The sequence below is a fragment of the Pelophylax lessonae genome, assembly GCF_965119305.1.
Source record: "Pelophylax lessonae genome assembly, chromosome: 5".
In the NCBI taxonomy this organism is placed as follows: Eukaryota; Metazoa; Chordata; class Amphibia; order Anura; family Ranidae; genus Pelophylax; species Pelophylax lessonae.
Genome location: NC_138772.1, coordinates 227,776,368 through 227,799,695, shown reverse-complemented (window position 1 = coordinate 227,799,695; position 23,328 = coordinate 227,776,368). Strand labels below are relative to the sequence as shown.

The 23,328-nt window shown below is 40.7% G+C and overlaps 1 protein-coding gene across 2 annotated transcripts in view; it reads right to left on the bottom strand.

Annotated features, from left to right (window-relative positions):
- Positions 1-23,328, bottom strand: part of TPPP (tubulin polymerization promoting protein) — a 72,762-nt gene that overhangs the window by 19,546 nt on the left and 29,888 nt on the right. For both annotated transcript variants that reach the window (XM_082259600.1, XM_082259599.1), the window contains exons 2-3: positions 9,487-9,810; positions 4,120-4,273 (exon numbers count right to left, since the gene is read on the bottom strand). In XM_082259600.1, the coding sequence (XP_082115726.1) occupies positions 4,120-4,273; positions 9,487-9,779 (447 nt within the window). In that variant the 5' untranslated portion in view covers positions 9,780-9,810. The remainder of the gene's footprint in view (positions 1-4,119; positions 4,274-9,486; positions 9,811-23,328) is intronic.

Genomic DNA, 23,328 nt, shown 5'->3' with positions numbered 1-23,328 from the left:
GAACCCAGAGAAGGTGGCGGCCGATAGACTGGAGGTGCTATAAGGCATTACAATAACATTTAAAGTAAAACTTTACTAGTATTGTGGATTATATTTAAAATTATTATATCCATGAAAAAAAAAATTAAGTCTCAGATTTTAGTACTACTTTAATATAAAATTGTTATTTTCCCCCCTCCACTCTTCATATAGCTTTATGTCTGACTCCCAGTTAAAATACCCTGCATATCCGACTTCTGGGCATATTTTTTTAAAAACATACACATGATACAAGATATAATACTTTCACTGTTTCACAGTTGAAATTAACGATTATATTACAGTAGCGATATCTGCTGTGTTTTTTTTTTACTATAAAGGGCTATTTTTTTATTTTACCCCATCATGACAGGTGATAAAAAAAGCATGCTGCTACTAAAGGTCTTCTGCTGCCCATACATGTATTGGATTTCTGGACAAAAATATTTGCATCTATATTTGTACAAAAATGGTTTGTATATTTGTTGAATGGACGAGTGTTTGAAAATTCCATTTGCTTTTAACATTACATTTTAAAATAAATATAACGTCTGAGCAAAAACCACATACACTATTTGAAGATTGGTTTGAGTGAGAAGTTTTCTATTCTGCTCCTTCTAATTTTCCTGTCACTGTGGTTGACAACGAACACCGAATAGACCCCACTAATGGTTAGAAAAATCGGATAAATGTTTTTTTTTTTTTAATTTTTCTAAAAAAATGTAGTTTGTGTATGGCCAACATAAGTTGGCTTGTTTCAAGCTATCTGCCTATTATTAAGGGAGTCTATCATGAATATTATATACCAATCCGGTCTGAAAATTTGCAAAACAGTGTTTTAGGTCTTTTAAAAATATTTATCTCTGAGTCTGATATGTACCACATTTAAAAAGCCTAATAATACATATATGTGTCTCAGAGTGGATTAAATATCCAACTAGATAGCTAGATATTTATATTTACTACTGCATATAGATATTCAAGAATATTAACTAAATTATACACCAACCTTTTTTTGAGGTTTTTATCCGATTAGTCGATTAATCAAAACAATAATCAGCCAACTAATCGATTATGAAAATAATTGTTAGTTGCAGCCCTAGATCAGTCAGCAGAGAACATGGGCATGAGCATCCACTTAATAGCCCGTCTGACACGAATTGGAACTGTACATGTGCGCATTCACCTCATATAGACATACATGCGCCTATGTCTTTATGAGTTGATATGTGTACTACATTTTGTGTGTGCCGCCAACACCCACACATTATTGATACTTACATTTTTATTGAGTCAATCACACGGTGGCAGTGCAGGCACAAAATGACCTCAGCCTTGAGTTATTCTAAATAACTGAAAGCCAAGGTAACTCTGGGTCTGCACCACCACCTCTGACTACACATTGTTCACAATTTGATCCTGGCGCCAGTGGCACATATGATCCATTTATGTTTTACCTATGTAAATGTTTGCACAAACACATTTTGCCTTGAATAAGTCATTCATTTGGTCGCTGTGCATGTGCAGAATGAGTGAATGAAGACCAAGGTCATTCTGCACCTGGGCCACCACCACTGACCACACATTATTCACATTTTGATCCTGGCAGCAGAGGCGCATATGTCTTATTTATGCTGTCAATTTATGAACCACAGATTTGAACACAGCATACTGTACACCCGTGTGTGTCTGGTTCTTCCTTTGCTTTTTCTTGATTTTGTGACATGGCTGAAAATTCTTAGGGAAACTTAACAGCCATATCACAGATGCGGGGGGACAGATGCAGCATCGGACCCATGCTGCCTCCACCTAGGTAAGCATGATTCTGAAATAAAAAAAAAACCATACTTCTCTACTACAGTAATGTTGCTTACCCCATACTGCCCTAAAAGTAAGGGGTTATAAGCAGAGGAGCACATTTTTGTATAGCTAAAACCTTTTTTACAAAGTAGTTTTGGATAGCATAGGGAAGGGTTAAAACCCCAGATGTTTTTTTTTGTTGTGTTCCACTGAGACAATTTCTCTTAACTTCCTGTACCAGAGACACGACAAAAAAATTCCCTCTCAGAAAATCTTCTCTAGAATAAAAGTAATCATTGGAAGATTTCCACTCACCCCCTGTTCTAGGGACTTAGCTAAAATTCTGTATTTTCCCTTACTTCCTTTCTTGATGACAATTGCCATCAGGACAAATAGAGGGTTGAATCACTGCAATGGTGACAAAGCAAAAACGTTTTATTCCGTCCCCACACTATCAAAAACAAAAAAAAAAAACTTTGTTCAGAGATACACTTTAACAAAAATGTTGTGCATTATGAACCCGTAGCACTAAAGTATTGCAATACAATAAAACAATTCAGCATGTGTAGCAGAACTATTAGCGAAATACCTGACACATTTTCATCCTGAAAAAAGAGAAGAAGGTGACAATAGGATATACAATAACTAATATACTAACAATTACTATATAGAGTACAATATGCAGTATATACACTGCTCAAAAAAATTAAAGGAACACTTTAAAAACACATCAGATCTCAATGGGGAAAAATCTCATGTTGGATATCTATACTGATATGGACTGGGTAATGTGTAAGGAAGGAAAAGATGCCACATCGTTTGATCAAAATAAAAATTATCAACCTACAGAGGCCTGAATTCAAAGACACTCCAAAAATCAAAATGAAAAAATGAAGCAGCAGGCTAGTCCATTTTTCTAAAATTTCATTGCAGCAACTCATAGTGGTACTCAGTAGTTTGTATGACCCCCCACGTGCTTGTCTGCATGCCTAACAACGTTGGGGCATGCTCCTAATAAGATGACAGATGGTGTCCAGGGGTATTTCCTCCCAGATCTGGACCAGGGCATCACTAAGCTCATGAACAGACTGAGGTGCAACCTGGCAGTGTCGGATGGACCGAAACATAATATCCCAGAGGTGTTCTATTGGATTTAGGTCAGGCGAGCGTGGGAGTCATTTAATTGTATCAATTCCTTCATCCTCCAGGAACTGACTGCATATTCTCGCCACATGAGGCCGGCCATTGTCACGCACCAGGAGGAATCCAGGACCAACTGCACCAGCGTAGGGTCTGACAATAGGTCCAAGGATTTTATTCCAATACCTAATGGTAGTCAGGGTGCCATTGTCGAGCCTGTGGAGGTCTTTGCGCCCCTCCATGGAAATGCTCCCCAGACCATCACTGACCCACCACCAAACCGGTCATGCTGAACGATGTTACAGGCAGCATAACTTTCTCCACGGCTTCTCCAGACCCTTTCACGTCTGTCACATGTGTTTAGGGTGACCCTGCTCTCATCTGTGAAAAGCACACTGGTGGACCTGCCAATTCTGGTGTTTAATGGCAAATGCCAACCAAGCTCCAAAGTGCCGGGCAGTGAGCACAGGGCCCATTAGAGGACATCAGGCCCTCGGGCCACCCTCATGAAGACAGTTTCTGATTGTTTGGTCAGAGACATTCACACCAGTGCCCTGCTAGAGGTAATTTTGTAGGGCTCTGGCAGTGCTCACCCTGTTCCTCTTTGCACAAAGGAGCAGATACCGGTCCTGCTGATTGGTTAAGAACCTTCTACAGCCCTGTCCAGCTCTCCTAGAGTAACTGCCTGTCTCCTGGAATCTCCTCCATGCTCTTGAGACTCTGCTGGGCGGCACACAAACCTTCTGGCAATGGCAGATATTGATGTGCCATCCTGGAAGAGTTGGACTGCCTGTGCAACCTCTATAAGGTCCAGCTATCACCTCATGCTGCCAGTAGTGACAATAACCCTAGTAAATGCAAAACTAGTGAAAACCAGTCAGAAAAGATGAGTAGGGAAAAAAATGTCAGTGGCCTCCACCTGTAAAACCATTCCTTTTTTTGGAGGTCATCTCATTGTTGCCCATCTAGTGAACTTGTTGTTAATTTCAATAAAGCCAAAGCAGCTGAAACTGATTAACAACCCCCTCTGGTACTTAACTGACTAGTTTAATATCCCAGGAGTTTAGTTGACTTGATGGTATATTCTGATTAAAAAGTGCTTCTTTAATTTTTTTGAGCAGTGTATTTTAAGTATATCAGATTTCTTAAAAACCTACTCACTGTAACACCAGCTATAACTGGAGATTTCCCTTCAACCAGCTTATGCATCATAGAAACAGCTTCTTCTTTTTCATGGTCCTTAAACCTTTGCAGTGCTAGTTCTTCAAGTGCATCACTGAACTGTTGAAAAGTAATTGTTCTGCAAGATTTTGCCCTAAAACAAAATGCAAACTAATTATGAGCATTAAAGTATAAGGAACAATGTAAGAATTAAAAAAACAGTAATGCAAAAGTCTGTGCACTAAATTAAAGTGATTGTAAAGGTAAATGATTGCAAAGGAAAAAAAAATAAAAAAAATATCCATACTTGCAATGGAGCTGCACAGAGCCGCTGTGAACCTCCTCTTTTTGGGTCCCCCGCCGGTGCTCCTGGCTCCTCCCCTCTGTCCAGTGCACCCATTGACACAGACAGCGGGACTTGTCCCCCGTCCCCCGTCCCCCACTCCCTCGTCACTGGCTTTGATTGACAGCACTGGGAGCCAATGTCTCCCATTGTCCCAGCAAAGCCAGCGAGACCCAGAAGTGAGGGAAGAGAAGAGCTGCAGTCGTGGACTAGAATAAGGGGTCAGGTAAAAAAAAGGGGAGGGTAAGGGGGGATTCTGACACCTAAACATTTTTTTTACAATTATTGCAACATTAAAAAATGTTGAAGCTTTACAACTACTTTAAGATTCTAGCTTCAATGTAAAACTGAAATATTGGGTTTGGGAATGGGATAACGTTAAGAATTTTCCTTATTGCTGGGGCTGATTTACTAAAGGTTAATAGGCTGTTAACTTTACAAGTTATAAAATCTTCCCCAGATCTTGGGGAATGTGGCATAATTTTCACAAAGAATACAATCACATGCTAGGAACATTTTTGCTTGCACATGATTGGATGATGGAGGTTTGTAGAGCTTCATTTCAAGCTCTAAGCTCTATGGAAACTTTACTTGCAAAGTTCCTTTTCAATGTGTGCAGTCAATTTACCTTTAGTAATTTAACTCCATTGTGTATATAGAAATGCTTACCTAAAGATGGACATACACAAGGGAATCTTGGTTTGGCAATAAATTATTAGTTCCGAAGTCAAACATCTTTTTTAAACATCCACTCTTTTGTACATCTCAGGGGGTTTAGCCACTACAGCCTATAAAGTATCAATTAAAAGCACTGCTTTTGTTCATTTATGCTTCGGTAAGAGATGTAATGAATATAATATGAAAAGACTGCAATCTGTATATTCACTAGTAATACTGGTGTGCATACACTCTTTCCTTCTCAAATTAAAAACTTTCAAACTCTGGGAAGGCCACAACCATCAGAAGCATCCTTGGTATCAACACTCTTATTTTCATAGCAAGCAGCCAGATCAAAAGCTTTTACTATTTGAGGCCACCTAGACATCACTCCCAAGCACTCTTTTACCTAAACTCCCAGAGCATCTGCTTCTTGACATTTTTCCTCACTTGCCTTTGGGCAATTTATTGGTTTCCCCAAAACAAAGGTGGACACCTTTAGCTTACCTTAGCACAAACTTTATCTCCTCTCTTTTATTCTCCCAATTGTTTAATTTCCTATCCTTAGATATGATTCCTTTTGTTTTTGGAGCTCCGTGTGTCCGCAAATCATCCTATTTTTTTGCGGATGATTTGCGGACATAATGTAAGTGAATGGCACTGCGGATGTCAGCGGAATACCATTCGCTGACATCCGATTTTCCTCCTTTCAGTTCTGTTCCGTTTTTTTGGAATGGAACAGAACCCTATTTTTTCATCCGTGTAAAAAACGGAAAGGAAGGAAAATCGGATGTCAGCGGTGTCATCCGCTGACATCCGCAATGCCATATACTTACATTATGTCCGCATATCATCCGCAAACGGATGGGATGATATGCGGGCACACGGAGCGGATGACACAAATGTCATCCGCTCCGTGAAAAAAAAAAAGTCCCGCAGCGGACTAAAGCAGCGGAGCGGCCGTGTGAAAGAAGCCTGTGTTAGGGTCATATCAGTTTCCTAGATCCCCTTATCTCAGCCTACTATGAGTCATCTTTCCCACCATCTGACTCCTAGGACAACCCCTAACTAGAAGATGACTCCCTACATGTCCTTGCTAAGGTTCGGCCTCTCCAGAGTAGGTCATCTTTATTAGTTGTAAAACAATAGGTCAGTGGGCAACCTAAGCGTGTTTGTTTATACTGACCACAACATGCATCTCTGCACTTGTTGCTTTTTCAAGCAATGGCCTTCAAGTGACACTACTCTAAAGTGCGAAAAGGCACCACTAAATATAATGTAATTATTAGCATCAAACGTTGAAGCACTTCTGGTGGAGCAAGAATCACTCAGCTGTGAATTGGCCTAAAGTATATCTAAAGCAAAAACCCATTTTCAGCTTAGATAGAAAGGGGAACATTTGAAACTGCTGCCATTTTTTTTTCTTCTTCCACTTTGACTTCTTGTCCTGAAGACCAGCCCTCAAAATTTACATTTGCCTGCTCACATTAGATGAGTGGAAAAAAGCTGAGGGCGAGTGGGGGGCCACATGGGGTGTGAGTATCCACATTAGATGAGGTGGGAACAGGGCGGGGAGGGGGGTTTCCTATTACCAAGCTGATGATTGGTTGCTCGGACCGCCTAGCTTGTTAAGAGGACAAGTTAACTTTGGCAGCTCCAGCTCCCTTGTCCAGTGCTGTGCACCGCTGTAAGTCTCTCTGCATCCTAAATCAGTAAAAGCGTCATTCACTGGTTTACATTTTTTTAATGCTATATTTAAGAATACAGTGTCTATAGTGGCCAATCATAATTTATCCTTATATTATCACAGTCAGAGCAATGAAATATGCTTTATTTTAATATTGTTAAAGTTGTTTATTTTTGTAACTTAATTCTGCATTAAACATTTTTCATTAGATAATTTATGGGGGCGTATTTAGGGACAGAATTAGGGTCGGGGCAAGGTAGGGGTTGGGTGGGGCAACTGGCAGTGTGTGACTCTTAAAGCGGAGTTCCGGCCACAAAAAAAAAATTTCAATGAACATACCCCCCGGGACAGTCAGGGCTAGTACATTCCACAATGGATAGCCTCTGATCTGTCCCAGTTCGCACTTACCTGCAAGAAGAAATACTCACTTTTAAAATTTCTTCTCCAGCGTTGGCATCTCTGCTGTGGGCAGCTGAAGCCAGCGCGATCCTCTTCTGCGTCCTCTTCCATGTCACCGGAAGTGACGAGCGGGGCCGGTGCCGTCGCATTGATTCCTGGGAGCGATGACGTTCAGCTCCCAGGAATCATTGCGAAGTGACGGCGTGGGCCGCGGCCGCCGAGGGAGGAAGTAGAAGAAAGGTGAGTATTTCTTTCTACAATAACAAGGTAAGTAAAAAAAAAAAAAAACCTAACTATCCATTTCCTTTTCAGGTGAAAAAAAGCAAGCGGATGGCCACAAAATCGATTACTCCGCTTTAAGGCCTAAAAGTGTAAAAAAAAAAACACTTTTAATCACCATTTGTTTACGAACGGTGAAGAGGTGGATGCTTATTTCTACGTTCCCATCCTCCCTCCCCTCCCCTCTACTATGTTCCAGCCCTATCCTGGCCTTGGAGTGCCTAACTAACTCTTTCCCCCCATAGCTAATATTTTTAAGATTTTTTTTTTTTACTCTATTTTTTTAAGCCATTATTATTTTAAATTTTCTTTAATTTTTCTTTATACTGTTTATCAACCTTTTGTAATGTTTTGCATCTCGTGCATCAAAAAAATGTGCACAATTGAAAAAAGCCTTCATTTACATTGTAAATATTTTTTGCAATGCTTTGTACCAGAAACCTAATGTTAGTGTCATTATAAATAGGACAAATTATAGACAACCATTTATATTTATATATAAATATGTTTGTTTATAAGATTTTAACTATAGTAAAACTATATTTGTAACTGCATTATTGAAACAGTGAATTTATATTAACATTGAAAATACTAATTTATAACTAAGAAATGTGAAAGCCTGATTAGCCACAGTAGAACCAAGAAACTTGATTTTGTTACAAAGCTTAGATGATATATTGGCACTTTTTAAGGAAAGTTGTAGCTTGCGAGGGAGTTTTCCCAGAACTTAGTGAATGTGGTGAAAGGGGCACACAGCACCCCTAAGGTACAGGACTGGTTAAACTTGTTAGGAATATGAAAATAATTGTAATGTCCAAAGTTTGAGCATAGATGCACCTAATGAAAACAATATATATTAAATGCTCCAAAAATGTTTCATTTATCAGATTCTTAAGATTTTAAACACTTGCTGACCGCCCCACGCAGATTTACTATGGCAGGGCGGCTTGGCTGCGCATAATCACGTAGATCTACGTGATTATGTGCACGCGGTCTCGGCTGCGCTCCCACTGTGATGAGACACAGCGGGAGCCAGACCGCGGGGGGGGGGGGTGGGGGGGCTGCAGGCACAATCGCCGCTGGCCTCCCATAATCTTCACAGAAACTGACAGGAGAGCCGTCTGCCTATGTAAACAAAGCAGGCGGCTCTTCTGTCACACAGGCACAGTGTGATCTGTGTTTCAGCTAAGCTGAAACCCCCGATCTCTGTGTGCCTGTCACAGAGCCCCCCACAGTTAGCAAGCATATATAGGGAACACACTTAACCCCTTGATCTCCCCCAGTGTTAACCCCTTCCCTGCCAGTGTCATTTATACAGCAACAGTGCGGTATTATTGTCACTGGTTCCCAAAATGTGTCAAAAATGTCAGTTAGGGGTCCGATCTGTTCGCAGCAATGTCGCAGTCCCACTAAAAATCGCTGATCACCGCCATTACTAAAAAAAACAAAAAAATAAAATAAAAAGTACAAAAATCTATCCCGTAGTTTGTATACGCGATAACTTTTGCGCAAACCAATTAAAATAAGCTTTTTGGGATTTATTTTACCAAAAAATATGTAGCAGAATACAAATTGGCCTAAACTGATAAAAAAGTTAGATTTTAAAATTTTTTCATTGGGAATGTTTTATAGCAGAAATTAAAATATATTATTTTTGTTTATAGCGCAAAATCTAAAAACCGCAGAGGTGATCAAATACGACCAAAATAAAGCTCTATTTGTGGGGAAAAGGACATCAATTGTATTTGGGTACAGCATCGAACGACCGCGCAATTGTTAAAGGAACGCAGTGCCGAATCGCAAAAGACGGCCATTAAGGGGGTAAAATCTTCCGGAGCTGAAGTGGTTAATGAGTGCTCCAGGAAGGAAAACAGCACTTTGTTATACAATTCTAAACATTTTTGTCAGTTGAAAACAGCCTAGCTGATAAGATGGAAAGGAATTAAGTTGTAAAATTTGCTAACATTTCTTTAATAGGTGCATATAAAAACAATGTACTTACTTTACTTTGCTAAAAATGATGTCGACATCTGTAGTTGTCACAGTTTTTCCATCTATTATCTGGCAATCCTTGCATAACTTTGACCAGTTTTTTCCATGCATCTCCTTCCCTGTAGCTCTGGTGTCACCATGAATGGCAAATTTTCTAAATGCTTCTTCTAAAGCACTAAGCGAAGTGGAAGTAGCCCCTTCTCGATGACTGTTAACTTCTGTTGTTTTCTTGGTCTTTGATGTGCTGTCTCCTGGGGATCCAGTACTGTTCTTGCTTGCAGATTTTGATCGTGGGCTGTCCATATTAACTACAGTAGAATGAAGTGTCTTGTTTCTATAGAAGGAATAAATAAAAGAATCAAATCTAGTCCTTTGACCTCCTTCAAAACTATGTCCAACTTTTTTTATTCTATATCTAGCCCAAGATTGAAGGGACCCATGCTTTTTCTCAAACAGCAGGACAGAGTCACTGATTGATTCACTGAGCCCGAGCATAACCCTTTCACAAAGAGCACATGACTTATTGCCACAGCTGTGATTTGGGTTCCAGCAGTCAAAGAGAGCTAACAATTGATGCTAGCTAAGTATGACAGAACTTTTAACATTAACCTTAGTAATAGCATAGCAGATAGGGAATGTAAAATGAAGACGGTATAGTCCACATGCTAGACCGCATTAATGTAGGCATAAGGCCTACTTTTGATAACATTAGGCTATAGCGAGTAATTTGTTAACTTGCATATTGTATATTGATTATGTATTTGTACATGGTTTCAGCATTGGAGATTTGGAACAAATATTGAAATTGTATTTTAATTGATAATGTTTTTTATGTATCTACTCCAGCCTGAACTTTTATACGCATACAATATCACCTACCTTTAAGATTTTTATGTCTTTCTTTGTAATCAAATCACACAATATTAGAAATAGAAGAAAATATATAAATTACTTAGAACCCAGCAATACAATTGAAAGAATGTTAGCCGGTTCCCGACTGCCCGCCACCGATTTACTGCGGCAGTGCAGCTCTCCTAAACGAAACGACATAGACCTACATCGGTCGCGCACCTGCAGCTAGGGGGCGAGCGCGTGCTGCCGGTGGCACGCTCCAGCCCCCACTCAGCAGCAGGGACTCCGATGCACGGGGCAGATGGCTCCGATTGCCGCCTGACACCCGCAATTATTCCCCCGCTGAGAGGGAAGAACAGTCAGCTGTTGTAAACATAGCTGACCGTTCTTCTCTCTGGAATGATCACAGAGCTCCTGTGATCCTTCTATATAGGAACACAGGTCTCTGTGATAATTTCACAAGCCACGCCCCCCCACAGTTAGAATCACCCCCCTAGGCTCACATTTAACTCCTTGATCACCTACAGTGTTAACTCCTTCCCTACCAGTGTCATTATTACAGTAAAAATGCATATTTTTTAGCACTGATTACTGTAGTAATGTCACTTGTACACCCAAAAGTGTCAAAAATGTTAGTTAGGGGTCCGATCTGTCTGCCGCAATGTCGCAGTCCCGATAGAAATCGCAGATCGCTGCCATTACTAGTAAAAAAAACCCAAAACAATAAAAAGAACATAAATCTTTCCCATAGTTAGTAGACACAATAACTTTTGCACAAACCAATCAAAATAAGCTTATTGCGATTTTTCTTAACCAAAAATATGTAGCAGAAAACAAATTGGCCTAAAATGTTAAAAAATTTTGATTTTTACATTTTTTTTGAGAATGTTATATAGCAGAAAGTGAAAAATATTGTTTTTTTTTTTTTTTTTCAGAATTGTCGCTCTTTTTTTGTTTACAGCGCAAAAAATATCGTCATTGTGTAATTACACCCCAAAATATATTCTGCTGTTTCTCCTGAGTAGAGGGATACCACATGTGAGCACTTTCTTACTGCCCTATCACGGTTTCGGAGGCCCTGAAATGTCAAGATAGCACAAACCCCCCCCCAAATGACCCCATTTTGGAAAGTAGACACCCCAAGCTATTTGCTGAGAGGCATGGTGAGTCCATGGAATATTTTATATTTTGCCAAAAGTTTTGGGAAAATTACATTTTTTTTTTCATTTTCTTTTAACACAAAGTTGTCACTAAAAGATAAATAGCTCACACATGACATGGGTATATGTGGAATGACACCCCAAAATACATTCTGCTGCTTCTCCTGAGTACAGGGATACCACATGTGTGAGACTTTTTGGGAGCCTAACTGTGTACGGGACCCCGAAAACCAATCACCGCCTTCGTGTTTTCTAATGGTGTAAATTGTGCATTTCAGCTCCGCACTACCTGTCACAGTTTCAGAGGCCCTGAAATTTCAACATAGCACAAACCCCCCCCCCCCAAATGACCCCATTTTGCAAAGCAGACACTCTAAGCTATTTACTGAGAGGCATGGTGAGTCCATGTAATATTTTGCCACAAGTTCCGGGAAAATTATTATTATTTTTTTTTTTTTTACACAAAGTTGTCACTAAATGATATATTGCTCACACATGCCATGGGTATATGTGAAATGACACCCCAAAATACATTCTGCTGCTTCTCTCACACTTGATACCCCATGTGTGAGACTTTTTTGCAGTCTAGCCGAGTACAGGACCCCGAAAACCAATCGCCACCTTCAGGCTTTCCAAGTGCGTAAATTGTTGATTTCACTCCTTGCTACCTATCACAGTTTTGAAGGCCATGAAATGCCAAGATAGCACAAAATCCCCCCAAATGACCCAATTTTGCAAAGTAGACACTCCAAGCTATTTGCGGAGAGGCATGTTGAGTGTTTTGCAGATCTCACTTTTTGTCACAAAGTTTTGGAAATTGAAAAAAGAGGAAAAAAAATGCATTTTCCTTTTTTTTCTTCATTTTCCAAAATAAATGAGAGCTGCAAAATACTCGCCATGTATCTTAGCAAATACCGTGGGGTGTCTACTTTGCAAAATGGGGTCATTTGGGGGGGGGGGGGGTGTTTGTGCTATCTTGGCATTTCATGGCCTTCAAAACTGTGATAGGTAGTAAGGAGTGAAATAAACAATTCACGCCCTTAGAAAGTCTGAAGGTGGGGATTGGTTTTCGGGGTCCTGTACACAGCTAGGCTCCCAAAAAGTCTCACACATGTGGTATCCCTGTACTCAGGAGAAGCAGCAGAATGTATTTTGGGGTGTCATTTCACATATACCCATGGCATTTGTGAGAAATATATCATTTAGTGACAACTTTGTGTAAAAAAAGAAAAATAATAATAATAATTTTCCGGAAACTTGTGGCAAAATATAAAATATTCCATGGACTCAACATGCCTCTCAGCAAATAGCTTGGAATGTCTACTTTGCAAAATGGGGTCATTTGGGGGGGTTTTGTGCTATCTTGAAATTTCAAGGCCTCTGAAACTGTGACAGGTAGCACGGAGATAAAATAAGCAATTTACACCATTAGAAAACCTGAAGGTGGGGATTGGTTTTCGGGGTCCCGTACACAGCTAGGCTCCCAAAAAGTCTCACACATGTGGTATCCCTGTACTCAGGAAAAGGAGCAAAATGTATTTTGGGGTGTCATTTCACATATACCCATGGCATGCGTGAGCAATATATCATTTAGTGACAACTTTGTGTAAAAAAAAAAGCAAAAATAAAACAAATTGTCACCTTCCCGAAACTTAGGGCAAAATATAAAATACTCCATGGACTCAATATGCCTCTCAGCAAATAGATTTGGGTGTCTACTTTCCAAAAAGGGGTAATTTGGGGGGTGTTTGAACTGTCCTGGCATTTTATGCTCAATCTTAGCCACACATCACCCACTCTTCTAACCACTTGAAGACCAAGCCTTTTCTGCGACTTTTTGTTTACATGAAAAAATATTTTTTTTTACTAGAAAATTACTTTAAACCCCCAAACATTATATATTTTTTTAAAGCAGAGGCCCTACAGAACAAAATGGTGGATGTTGCAATTTTTTTCGTCACACGGTATTTGTGCACAGATTTTCCAAACGCAATTTTTGTGAAACAAAAAACACTTTTTTTATATTTAATGAAGAAATACACAATATAATTCCTAATTGTTTGGTAAAATGTAAAAGATGATCTTATGCCAAGTACATAGACACCAAACATGACATACTTTAAAAATTGCACACGCCCATGCAGCGGCAACAAACTATGTACGGTTTTAAAAGCCTTTAAAAGTCTTTACAGGTTACCACTTTGGACTTACAGAGGAGGTCTACTGCAAGAATTATTGCCCTTGACCTGGCGTTCGTGGCGATACCTCACATGCATGCTGCAATTGTGGTTTATATATGACACTAGACCAACCCTTGCGTGCGCCTTTGCGCGCAAGTACGGGGGGACAGGGGGGCTTGATTTTTTTTTATTTATTTTGCTTTTTTATGTTATTTTGACATCTTTACTTTCATTTTGTTTTTTTTTTTATCATTTTTTATTGTTATCACAGTGAATTTTAAATCCCCCTATGATAGCAATCTGTAGGTACTCTTTTTAAAAAAAATTGGGGTCTTTTAGACTCTAGATCTCTCCTTTGACCTTAACACATCTGAGCACACCAAAATTGGTGTGATAAAATGCTTTCCCAATGGCGCTGATTATTTCTGGCGAAACAGAAGACTTGAAATGCTCGTAGCTTCCGGTATCTTAGGCCATAGAGATGATGGGAGCCATTCTCCTCTCCAATCAGCTCTATGGTTAGATAATTGAACCACCGGCTGCACTCTCAGGTTAACCGGTGGGACAGGAGAGCCCGAGAAAAACCACGGAAGGCGGCAGGAGGGGGGGAGTCCCCTCCCACTTCTTGTAAAAGCAGTCTAGCGGCCAATTTATCTGCTTTACATGCAAGCCGACCGCTGGCTGTAAAAAAACATTTCAAGATGATGCCTAAATCTGCAGGCATCATCCTGGTATAACCACTCAAAGCCCAGCAACGTACCAGTACATTGCTGGTCCTTGTTTGGCATATAGTGTAGGTTTTTTTTTTTATGCAGCCTGTGGGCTGAACGAAAAAAGGAGAACCTAACAGAAATCTCCGCAGGAAAATTGTGTAGTATACGCAACATTAACCGCCCAAACATCCAAACCCATTTATTTAATGGCGGGTATACATGACAAGCAGGCTCTCTCCCCTGGACTCAGTGGGGCAGTTACTAGCCGTTGGGGGAAGCCCCGGCGATTAGATCGCACGGTGCCACAAGTGCCAATTTGTAATTGAAAGAGGTGTCTAAAAAGTGGCACGCTCGAATAAAAATTGTCCACGTACAAGTGGTATCCCTTTCCGAATAAGGGTGACACCAAGTCCCAAACTAGCTTACCGCTGCTCCCTATGTAGTCTGGGCAGTCGGGGGGTCCACAGTGCTATCTTTTCCCTCGTAGACACGGAAACTAACTGTATGGCCTGTGGCCCTGTCACAGAGCTTATACAGTTTGACCCCGTCCGTATCTGGCACGCTTGCTGGGGAGATACTGTTTGATAGCAAGGCGGCCAGTAAACTTTATCAGGGACTCGTCAACGAAGACATCTTGCTCGGGGGTAAACAAGGCTGAAAACCACTGATTGAAGTGGTCTATGAGGGGCCGAATTTTGTGGAGCTGGTCACATTCAGGGTCTCCCCAAGGACGACAGAGTTCAGTGTAGTTGAAATGCATGAACCAAAATATTTGTTCGTTTCGAGCCCTGGACATAGCAGCAGAGAACATGTGCATTTGGTGAATTGGGTCAGTAGACCAATATAACCGCAATTCACTCTTTTTTGTAATGCCCATGTTGAAGGATAGGCCCAGCAAGGTCTTAAATTCGGAAACCGTTATAGGATTCCAGCCGAATTCTCTGGCAAGGGGCGAATTTGGATTGGCGGTAATAAATTGACTAGCATACAAATTACTTTGATCCACAATACATCTGTAAAGATCTTCAGTGAAAAACAGCTCAAGAAAATTAAGGGGATTAAAACCAGCTGTTTCCACTCGAATTCCGGGTTGGGCAGTGAATGGGGGAAGTACAGGCGCTGTAGAATCTGTGGGCTGCCAATTAGGATATGCCAGCGCTTCAGGGAGGGCCTGTCTTCGAATACGCGGTGGCTGCGGGCCACTACTCGTGCTAGCCACCGCACCAGCTTCAACTGCACTTATGGGACTCGCCACGACACCAAGTGTTACTGCAGTGCTGGTTGTTCTAGGTCCAGGGTGTACTAGGCCGCTCGTGCTTGCCAGATCACGAGAAGTGTGAGCGGCACTAATACTGACACTCTGCTGCATACGAGAAACATCCGGTTCTTGCATCTCAGCAACTCCAGAATGGGGTCGGGTACGCCTGACCTTAGCAGGGACCCATCCGTCGTCGGAGCTATTTGTCAGGGAGCCGCTGTTCTCGAAAGGTTCGTATACTGATCCTGATTCTGCCAGTCTCATTTCTCATCTGACATGGTCAGTATACTGTAGGCCTCTACACTACTGTACCACCGTTTGGACATTTTACCAACTAAATTTAAAAGGTACAGTAGTGTGACTAACAGGTAAAAAAGCACCTGGTTGTCAAGGACTATTTGGTCGCTACAAAAAAAACTGCTAGTGCTAGCAGAGATCAGGCCTGACTCTGCTAACGCAGCGGTTTTGTGTGATTTGTGTTTTTTGGAAGTGACAGTAATCTATTGATTACTGCACTTGCCTGGGTAAGGTGGGCTGGGCGGAGGGGCTAAACACAGGTGCTGGCAGGAATCAGTGCTGATCGTGCAAACACCGCGTTTTGGGAACACTAAACTATGGGGACGCTAGTATAGTTCTGATCAGATCAGATATTGATCTGTTCAAACACTATACTAGTAATGGAGGTGTATGTATGTATGTGTGTATGTGTGTTAGTGTAATTGACTCTAACTGACGCTAAATAACGGTGGTGTGGTGGGACCCTGACGCTAACTAGCCTAACTAGCGTCACCCGTAACACTAATACAGTGATCGGTAATCACTGTATATAGTGAACACTGTGACAGGGCAGTAAAGGGGTTAACTGGGGGAGATCAAGGGGTTAAACCTTTTTAGGGGATAGATGGCGGGTGGCCTAAACCTATTTGGGCCTAGCGCAAGCACGATTTTGGGTCACAAGTGACACTTAATACAGTGATCAGTAAAAGATCTGTATACCACTGTATATAGTGTACACTGTGAGGGGTTTGGGGGGTGCTCAGGGGTGATCTAGGGGTTAAATGTGTACCTATGTGTGTTAGTGTCAGTGTAGTGTTGGTGGAACTCACGTTTAGCTATCTCTCCTTCTCCTGGAACCAAAAGCGCTCCAGGAGGGAAAATTACATCACTTCCCCTGCCTGTGTTTACATTACACACACAGGCAGGGGACACAATGCCTTTGGCCAGAACCGATCACCAGATTCAGACCAAAAATCATTGGTCTGCATCTGGTGACTGATTGGTTCTGAGCCGAATCAGGCCAGGATCGGCTCGCAGGGCGAGCGCAATCCGTGAATGCGCCCGACGTAGGTCTACGTTCCTGGACCTAGCCGAGCCGCTCTGCTGCAGTAGCAGCAACGTGAGCGGTCAGCAAGTGGTTAACGGACAATTGCGCGGTCATGCGACGCTGTACCCAGATTAAATTTACTTCCTTTTTTTCCCCACAAATAGAGCTTTCTTTTGGTGGTATTTGATACCCTGTGCGATTTCTAATTTTTGAAAAAAAGAGCGACAATTTGGAAAAAAAATATATATATTTTTCACATTCTGATATAACATTCCCCCAAAAAAATTTACAAATCAAAATTTTTTAACATTTTAGGCCAATTTGTTTTCTGCTACATATTCTTCGTAAAAAAAAAAAAAAAAATCACAATAAGCGTATTTTGATTGGTTTGCGCAAAAGTTATCGTGTTTACTAACTACGGGAAAGATTTATGTAATTTTTATTGTTTATTTTATTTTACTAGTAATGGCGGCAATCTGCGATTTTTGCGGGACTGCGACATTGCGGCGGACAGATCGGACCCCTAAATTACATTTTTGACACTTTTGGGGGGACCAGTGACATTACTACAGTAATCAGTGCTATAAATATGCACTGTTACTGTAATAATGACACTTGCAGGGAAGGGGCTAACACTGTTTATGATCAAGGGGTTAAATGTGTGCCTCATGCTTACTGACGTGTGTGGGGGGAGGGGATTGTGTGACACAGACACAGATCGCAGGTTCAGCTATGCTGAATCTTGTGATCTGGTCCCTGCCTGTCACAGAGGAGATCTGCCCGCTTTGTTTACACAAGCGGGCGGATTTCCTCACTTTCCCGACGATCGGGGAAGAGAGGCGGTGATCACCGCCTCTCCTCCCCTGGCCCAACTCCCACTGTGTCCGAATACAGCTGGAGTGAGGCTCCGGGGGCGCGCGCACGCGCCGCCGAGAGGGGGTGGGATCCAGCGACGTAGGTCTACTTTGCTGGACCCAGGAGAGCCACTTTGCCGCAGTACCCTTCATGTGAGCGGTCGGCAAGTGGTTAAAGCGGAATTCCGGGGACAAAAACAAAATTTCAATAAACATACCCCCGGGACAGTCAGGGCTAGTACATTCCACAATGGCTAGCCTCTGATCTGTCTCGGTTCGCACTTACCTGCAAGAAGAAATACTCACTTTTAAAATTTCTTCTCCAGCGTTGCCATCTCTGTTGTGGGCAGCTGAAGCCAGCGCGATCCTCTTCTGCGTCCTCTTCCGCGTCTTCTTGTCCCAGAATGCGCCTTCACCGGCTCCTCTCGTCACTTCCGGTGCGGCGCCGCATTCCTCCACAGCTTCTGGGCATGCCCAGAAGCTGTTTAGCAGGGAATGCGGCGTCGCCCCGGAAGTGACGAGCGGGGCCGGTGCCGTCGCATTGATTCCTGGGAGCGATGACGTTCAGCTCCCAGGAATCATTGCAAACCGGAAGAGACGGCACGGGCCGCGGCCACAGAGGGAGGAAGTGCAAAATAGGTGAGTATTTCTTTCTAGAATTACAAGGTAAGTAAAAAAAAAAAAAACCTAACTATCCAATTCCTTTTCAGGTGAAGGAGACCAAGCGGATGGGCACAAAATCGATTAGGTCGATTTTGTGCCCGGAACTCCGCTTTAAGAAACAAAAAAAAAAAAGGATTTTTGCACTATTATGGAAAGCTTTTGATTTAAAAGAGATGTTACGTGAAGATGCAACATTTTTTTAATGCCTTGTCCTCCCCATAACAAAAATGCAATTATAAAATGTAAAAAAAAAAAAATACCTTGCATCCCTTCTTTCATACAGGCCACAGGGTACATCACTTCTCACAGATTGATCCTGTGAAAGCTGTGGACTAAATCTCATTAGAAAATGCACCAGCGCTGTGAAGGAGCACATTGTGGTTGAATCTGGGATCAGTAGCTTTCTAATGATGGCACTAGAAAGCCTGTGACTTCATCCTAGATGACATTGCTAGACATCTGGATGGTAAGGTATTTCTTTTTTTTTTTTATTTTCTATTAGCATTTTTGTTGAGGGGGGTTAGACTTTTTAATGCAAAGTCTACATGGGTGATTAGTCCATGGCCTAGCACTGGCTTAATCTACCCTAAAAACATAATAGTGCAAACCCATCATGTGAACTAATTTGTGTACCTGCATTTCATGCACTGTTATGTTTGCTGTCTCCCTGGTGCCAGGGTTCGGCATGTGGTACATTGTGTAGACAGTGACAGAAAACATAGAAGATGGAGGATCCTTAAAGCATAACTCCACTTTTGTGTAAAAAACATTCCCCTCTGGGTGATCCATGTACATTGCAAGGATTATAACAAACTTTGTTGGAGATTCCTACCTTTTGTTATTCTGAAGAAGTCACTGATTGTTCCTTTGTGCTCCTGTGCTAAGTGAGTCTAAAAGGAGTGGTATCATAATTATCAGTCAGCTGTTGAGGAAATCTGTTGGGCCTGCATCCCTTTCGACATGTTCCTATTGGGAGTATCTCCCCCAAAATGACATTTTTGTTGTAGGGGATGCCTGAAATCTGACTTGTATCTTAAGCAGACTTCTGGGAAAATGGGTGAGCCAATCACACAAGCAGGAAATGTTTCTGGGGGGCGTTCTGTATATATTTTGTGTACAGAACAAATCCAGGTAGCCATATTGCATTGCATTTTCAGAAACTTACAACAGCTGCAGATTGAAAAGGAAAGTTATTGTTTAATAACATTCAATTACAATATCACTTGTGTCGCAATTATATGCGCTATATTATTTTTTCTTTATTTCCCTTTTTTTTTTTCCCCCACGAAAGTGAAGTTACCCTTTAAGAACCAATTTAAAGAACTAGACTGCAAGTTAAAGGGAAGGACCTCCAAGGTTATATTCTATGGAATACTGCCTGTGCAATGCACAACACGGGAAAGAAGCAGGAGTGTAGAGAATTGATTGCATGGCTAAAGACCTGGTGTATGAGGGAAGGATTTGACTTTCTATAGCACTGATTTTTCATTGGCATACAACCTACATGCCAAAGATAGTTTTCACCTAAATGTAGGGGGGTCTGCTGTTCAAGGGGAGAGGTTTACGGGAAGGCTGGAAGAGTATTTAAACTAGGATTGAGAGGGGAGGGATAATAAGAATATAGCGAAGCAGATAAGTCAAACAGGGGTCAGAAACGAATGGAAGGTGATTTGGGGGAATATGGGGGAGGGCTACAGCAGGTGATAGGGAGATTTCCATTTTACAAAACAATCATTAGCAATTACAATACTTTTTGTACTACAAAAAGATATACAAAAACACATGCAAAATGCAACAATGGATTAAATTGTTTGTTCGCCATGCCAGAAATCTGCCAAGCAAAATAGGAAAGTTGGAAGAAAACTACAATTTATATGGTATTGCTGAATCTTGGCTTCAATGTTCACAATATTGGGCTGGTAAAATTCCTGCCAAGTGCTCTTTCAGAAGGACAGGGTAAAGCAAAAAGGTGGAGGTGTCATTCTTGATGTGGGGAGTGATCTCAAAGTGCATGTGAAAGAGGACCTTGTTGATGGTTCTGAGGCATTATGGGTGAAGCTGCAAATTAATGTGTGCTCTTCAAAGTTAATTATTGGAGTTTGTTACAGGACCCCCAGTGTTAATGAGGAGGTGGAGAATCAGCTTCTTTTACAAATAGAAAGGGCTGCATAGGCTGGGACAATGGTAATAATGGGAGATTTTAACTACCCTGAAATTGACTTGGGGTAATGGCACTGGTGAAACAGTAAAAGGGCTAAACATTATTTGCCTATACCAAGATAATTTTATGGTACACATTATAGCATCCTCAACTAGAAATAATGCTCTATTGGACGAAGTAATCCTAAACCACGTGAAGCTCACTGCTAAAGTGCATATAAAAAACATAGGTAGCAGTGACCATAACACAATTTCTTTTAATGTAATCCATAAACAACAAGCGCATACTTTTAAGAGAGACAATTATCCAAGATCGAGGGCAATACAAAGAGAACACGATTTATTTTCATACAAGTACATGGTACAGCAGACACATATCAGGATCATGAAATGTTGGGTTAACATACTCTTTAATAACAGCGTGCAATGCTAAGTTTCTAAAACTAGCAAAATATTTTCTGGTATCAAAAGAGATATAGAGTCCACAGAGAGACATTATTTTGATCCTGTACAAATCATTAGTAAAACCTCATATGAAAATATGCAGTTCACTTTTGGATATTGGAGAACTTAAGAAAGTTCAGTAAGGGGCAACCGTACTGATACGAGGCATGGAGGAGCTCAGCTATGAGGAAAAGATTAGCTGAACTGAATTTATTCTCTTGGGAAGAGATGATCAAGAGAGGATATGATCACCATGTATAAAAACATGAGTGGTGGTCAATACAGTGAACTTGGTGCATAGATATTCAATTTAAGATCATGACAAAGGACATTCCTCTGAATCCACTAAAAGCAGGGATCTCCAAACTACAGCCCTCCAGCTGTTGCCGCACTACATGTCCCACGAGGTATTGTAAAACTCTGACATTCACAGACATGACTAGACATGATAGAAATGGTAGTTCCTGGACACCTGGAGGGCCATAGTTTGAAGACCCTTGCACTAAGGGATTCTATATCTGGGTTTTTTTATTTATTAATTATATTTATTTTTTGGTTGAACTAGATGGAGTTTTTCAGCCTCACTGTATGCAACTATGTTTTTTAGACATAGGAAAAAAGTTGAAATAAAAGGGTACTTTGTTAAATGTTACTTATTTTATGATACATCATCTATAATATTAAAAATATCTTAGGAAAAAATGTAACCAACACACGGCAGTAAATATATATGGATAAAGCTCAGAAATATCAGGCAGCAAGTATAGTGATATGTAGCTCATTGATTCATGTAAAACAAAGCTTTTTCAATGATGAATTCATTATTCTGAGAAACAAATCTCTGAACAAACAAAACCTCTTTTTTTTTAAGTCTTACAATAGGATGAGTTAAGTGATAGAATTGAGTGAAGAGCACATTTGTTTCTGACACTCACCCACTCAACAATTAAGCCATTATTATGCTCAAACAAATTAGGAGAAAACAAAATACTTAGTTAATGTATTTTAAGTGTTAGCATTCTTAGAATGTAATATCAATGAAATGTAGAAAAATAATTGTAATTTATTTGATATATCATCAATCAGTTTAAAAAAAACAGAAGAAATATACTGTATATCAATCCAATGTGAAAAAAAAACAAAACACTTCCAATAAGAGCAATATTGCACCTACCACTGCAGATCAATATATCATATCATAAAAACTGACAAGATCATTTGTTTGCTTCTCAAAAAAAACAAAAACCTACAAACAAATGTAGTCAAACTGTGTACCATATAACCATTGTAAATATCCTGTAAAATTGCAGTAAGTGATGATAGAAAATTCCACTAACTGAAGCAGCCAAAATCATGAATTCGCTACTGTTTCCCAAAGGGCCTCTTTCTGCTAGCTTAAAAAATAAATTTAAATTGTAGAAATTTTTTTTAACGAGCACATATTTAATTTACAATAAACCCATATTTTTGCATTTTGTTTGGAGAAATAAACATGATACATGAGGATTGGGTTGAAACTTAGTATAAATAACTATAACAACTATAGGGTAAACAGGAAGTCTGACTTCTTCCTTACTTAGTAAAGGCATGTCCTCAAAGGTACCCACACTTTCACATAGTGGTGGGGTTTTCCTGGTCAAACAATCCATAGACCTATACTGCTGGTTGAATATCTATTAAATATACCACCAATGTTCAGAATTATTAATGGATACCTAGTTCTACAGATTACAGTATGGCTTGGGCATGGTGCTAACAGCTCTTTACTGTAAGAACTAATTGCTAAAAAATCTACATTAAGTAGCCAGATATTTATGCATTACCAAGGAGAAAGCCAAAAGATATGAGGACAGCTATGCAACGTATACCAAGCCTACAGAGGGCTGTCCCTCCTAAAGGAAACCTGTCAAAAATTGTAAGTTTAACTTGTAATTATTTAGGGCTCTTTCACATGGGCAGACTATGCCAGCAGATCCGCTTGCTCAGAATGGGATTTGTCCGCTGATCCCAGCTGAGCCGGCAAATGACTGGTCTGTGTCTGCTCCGCTTATATGCAGCACACACAGCCTACTCTCATCAATGGGCCATCGGATGTAAACAGACCGCCTGTCCGTTTACATCTGACTGTATTTTGATGCCCGTCTGTCTGTTTTTAGCAGATTGGATTGGACATTGGCAGGTGTAAATGGACACGTCTGTTTACATCCGCTGATCCACAGAGGGCAATGGATGGTCCGATAGGGT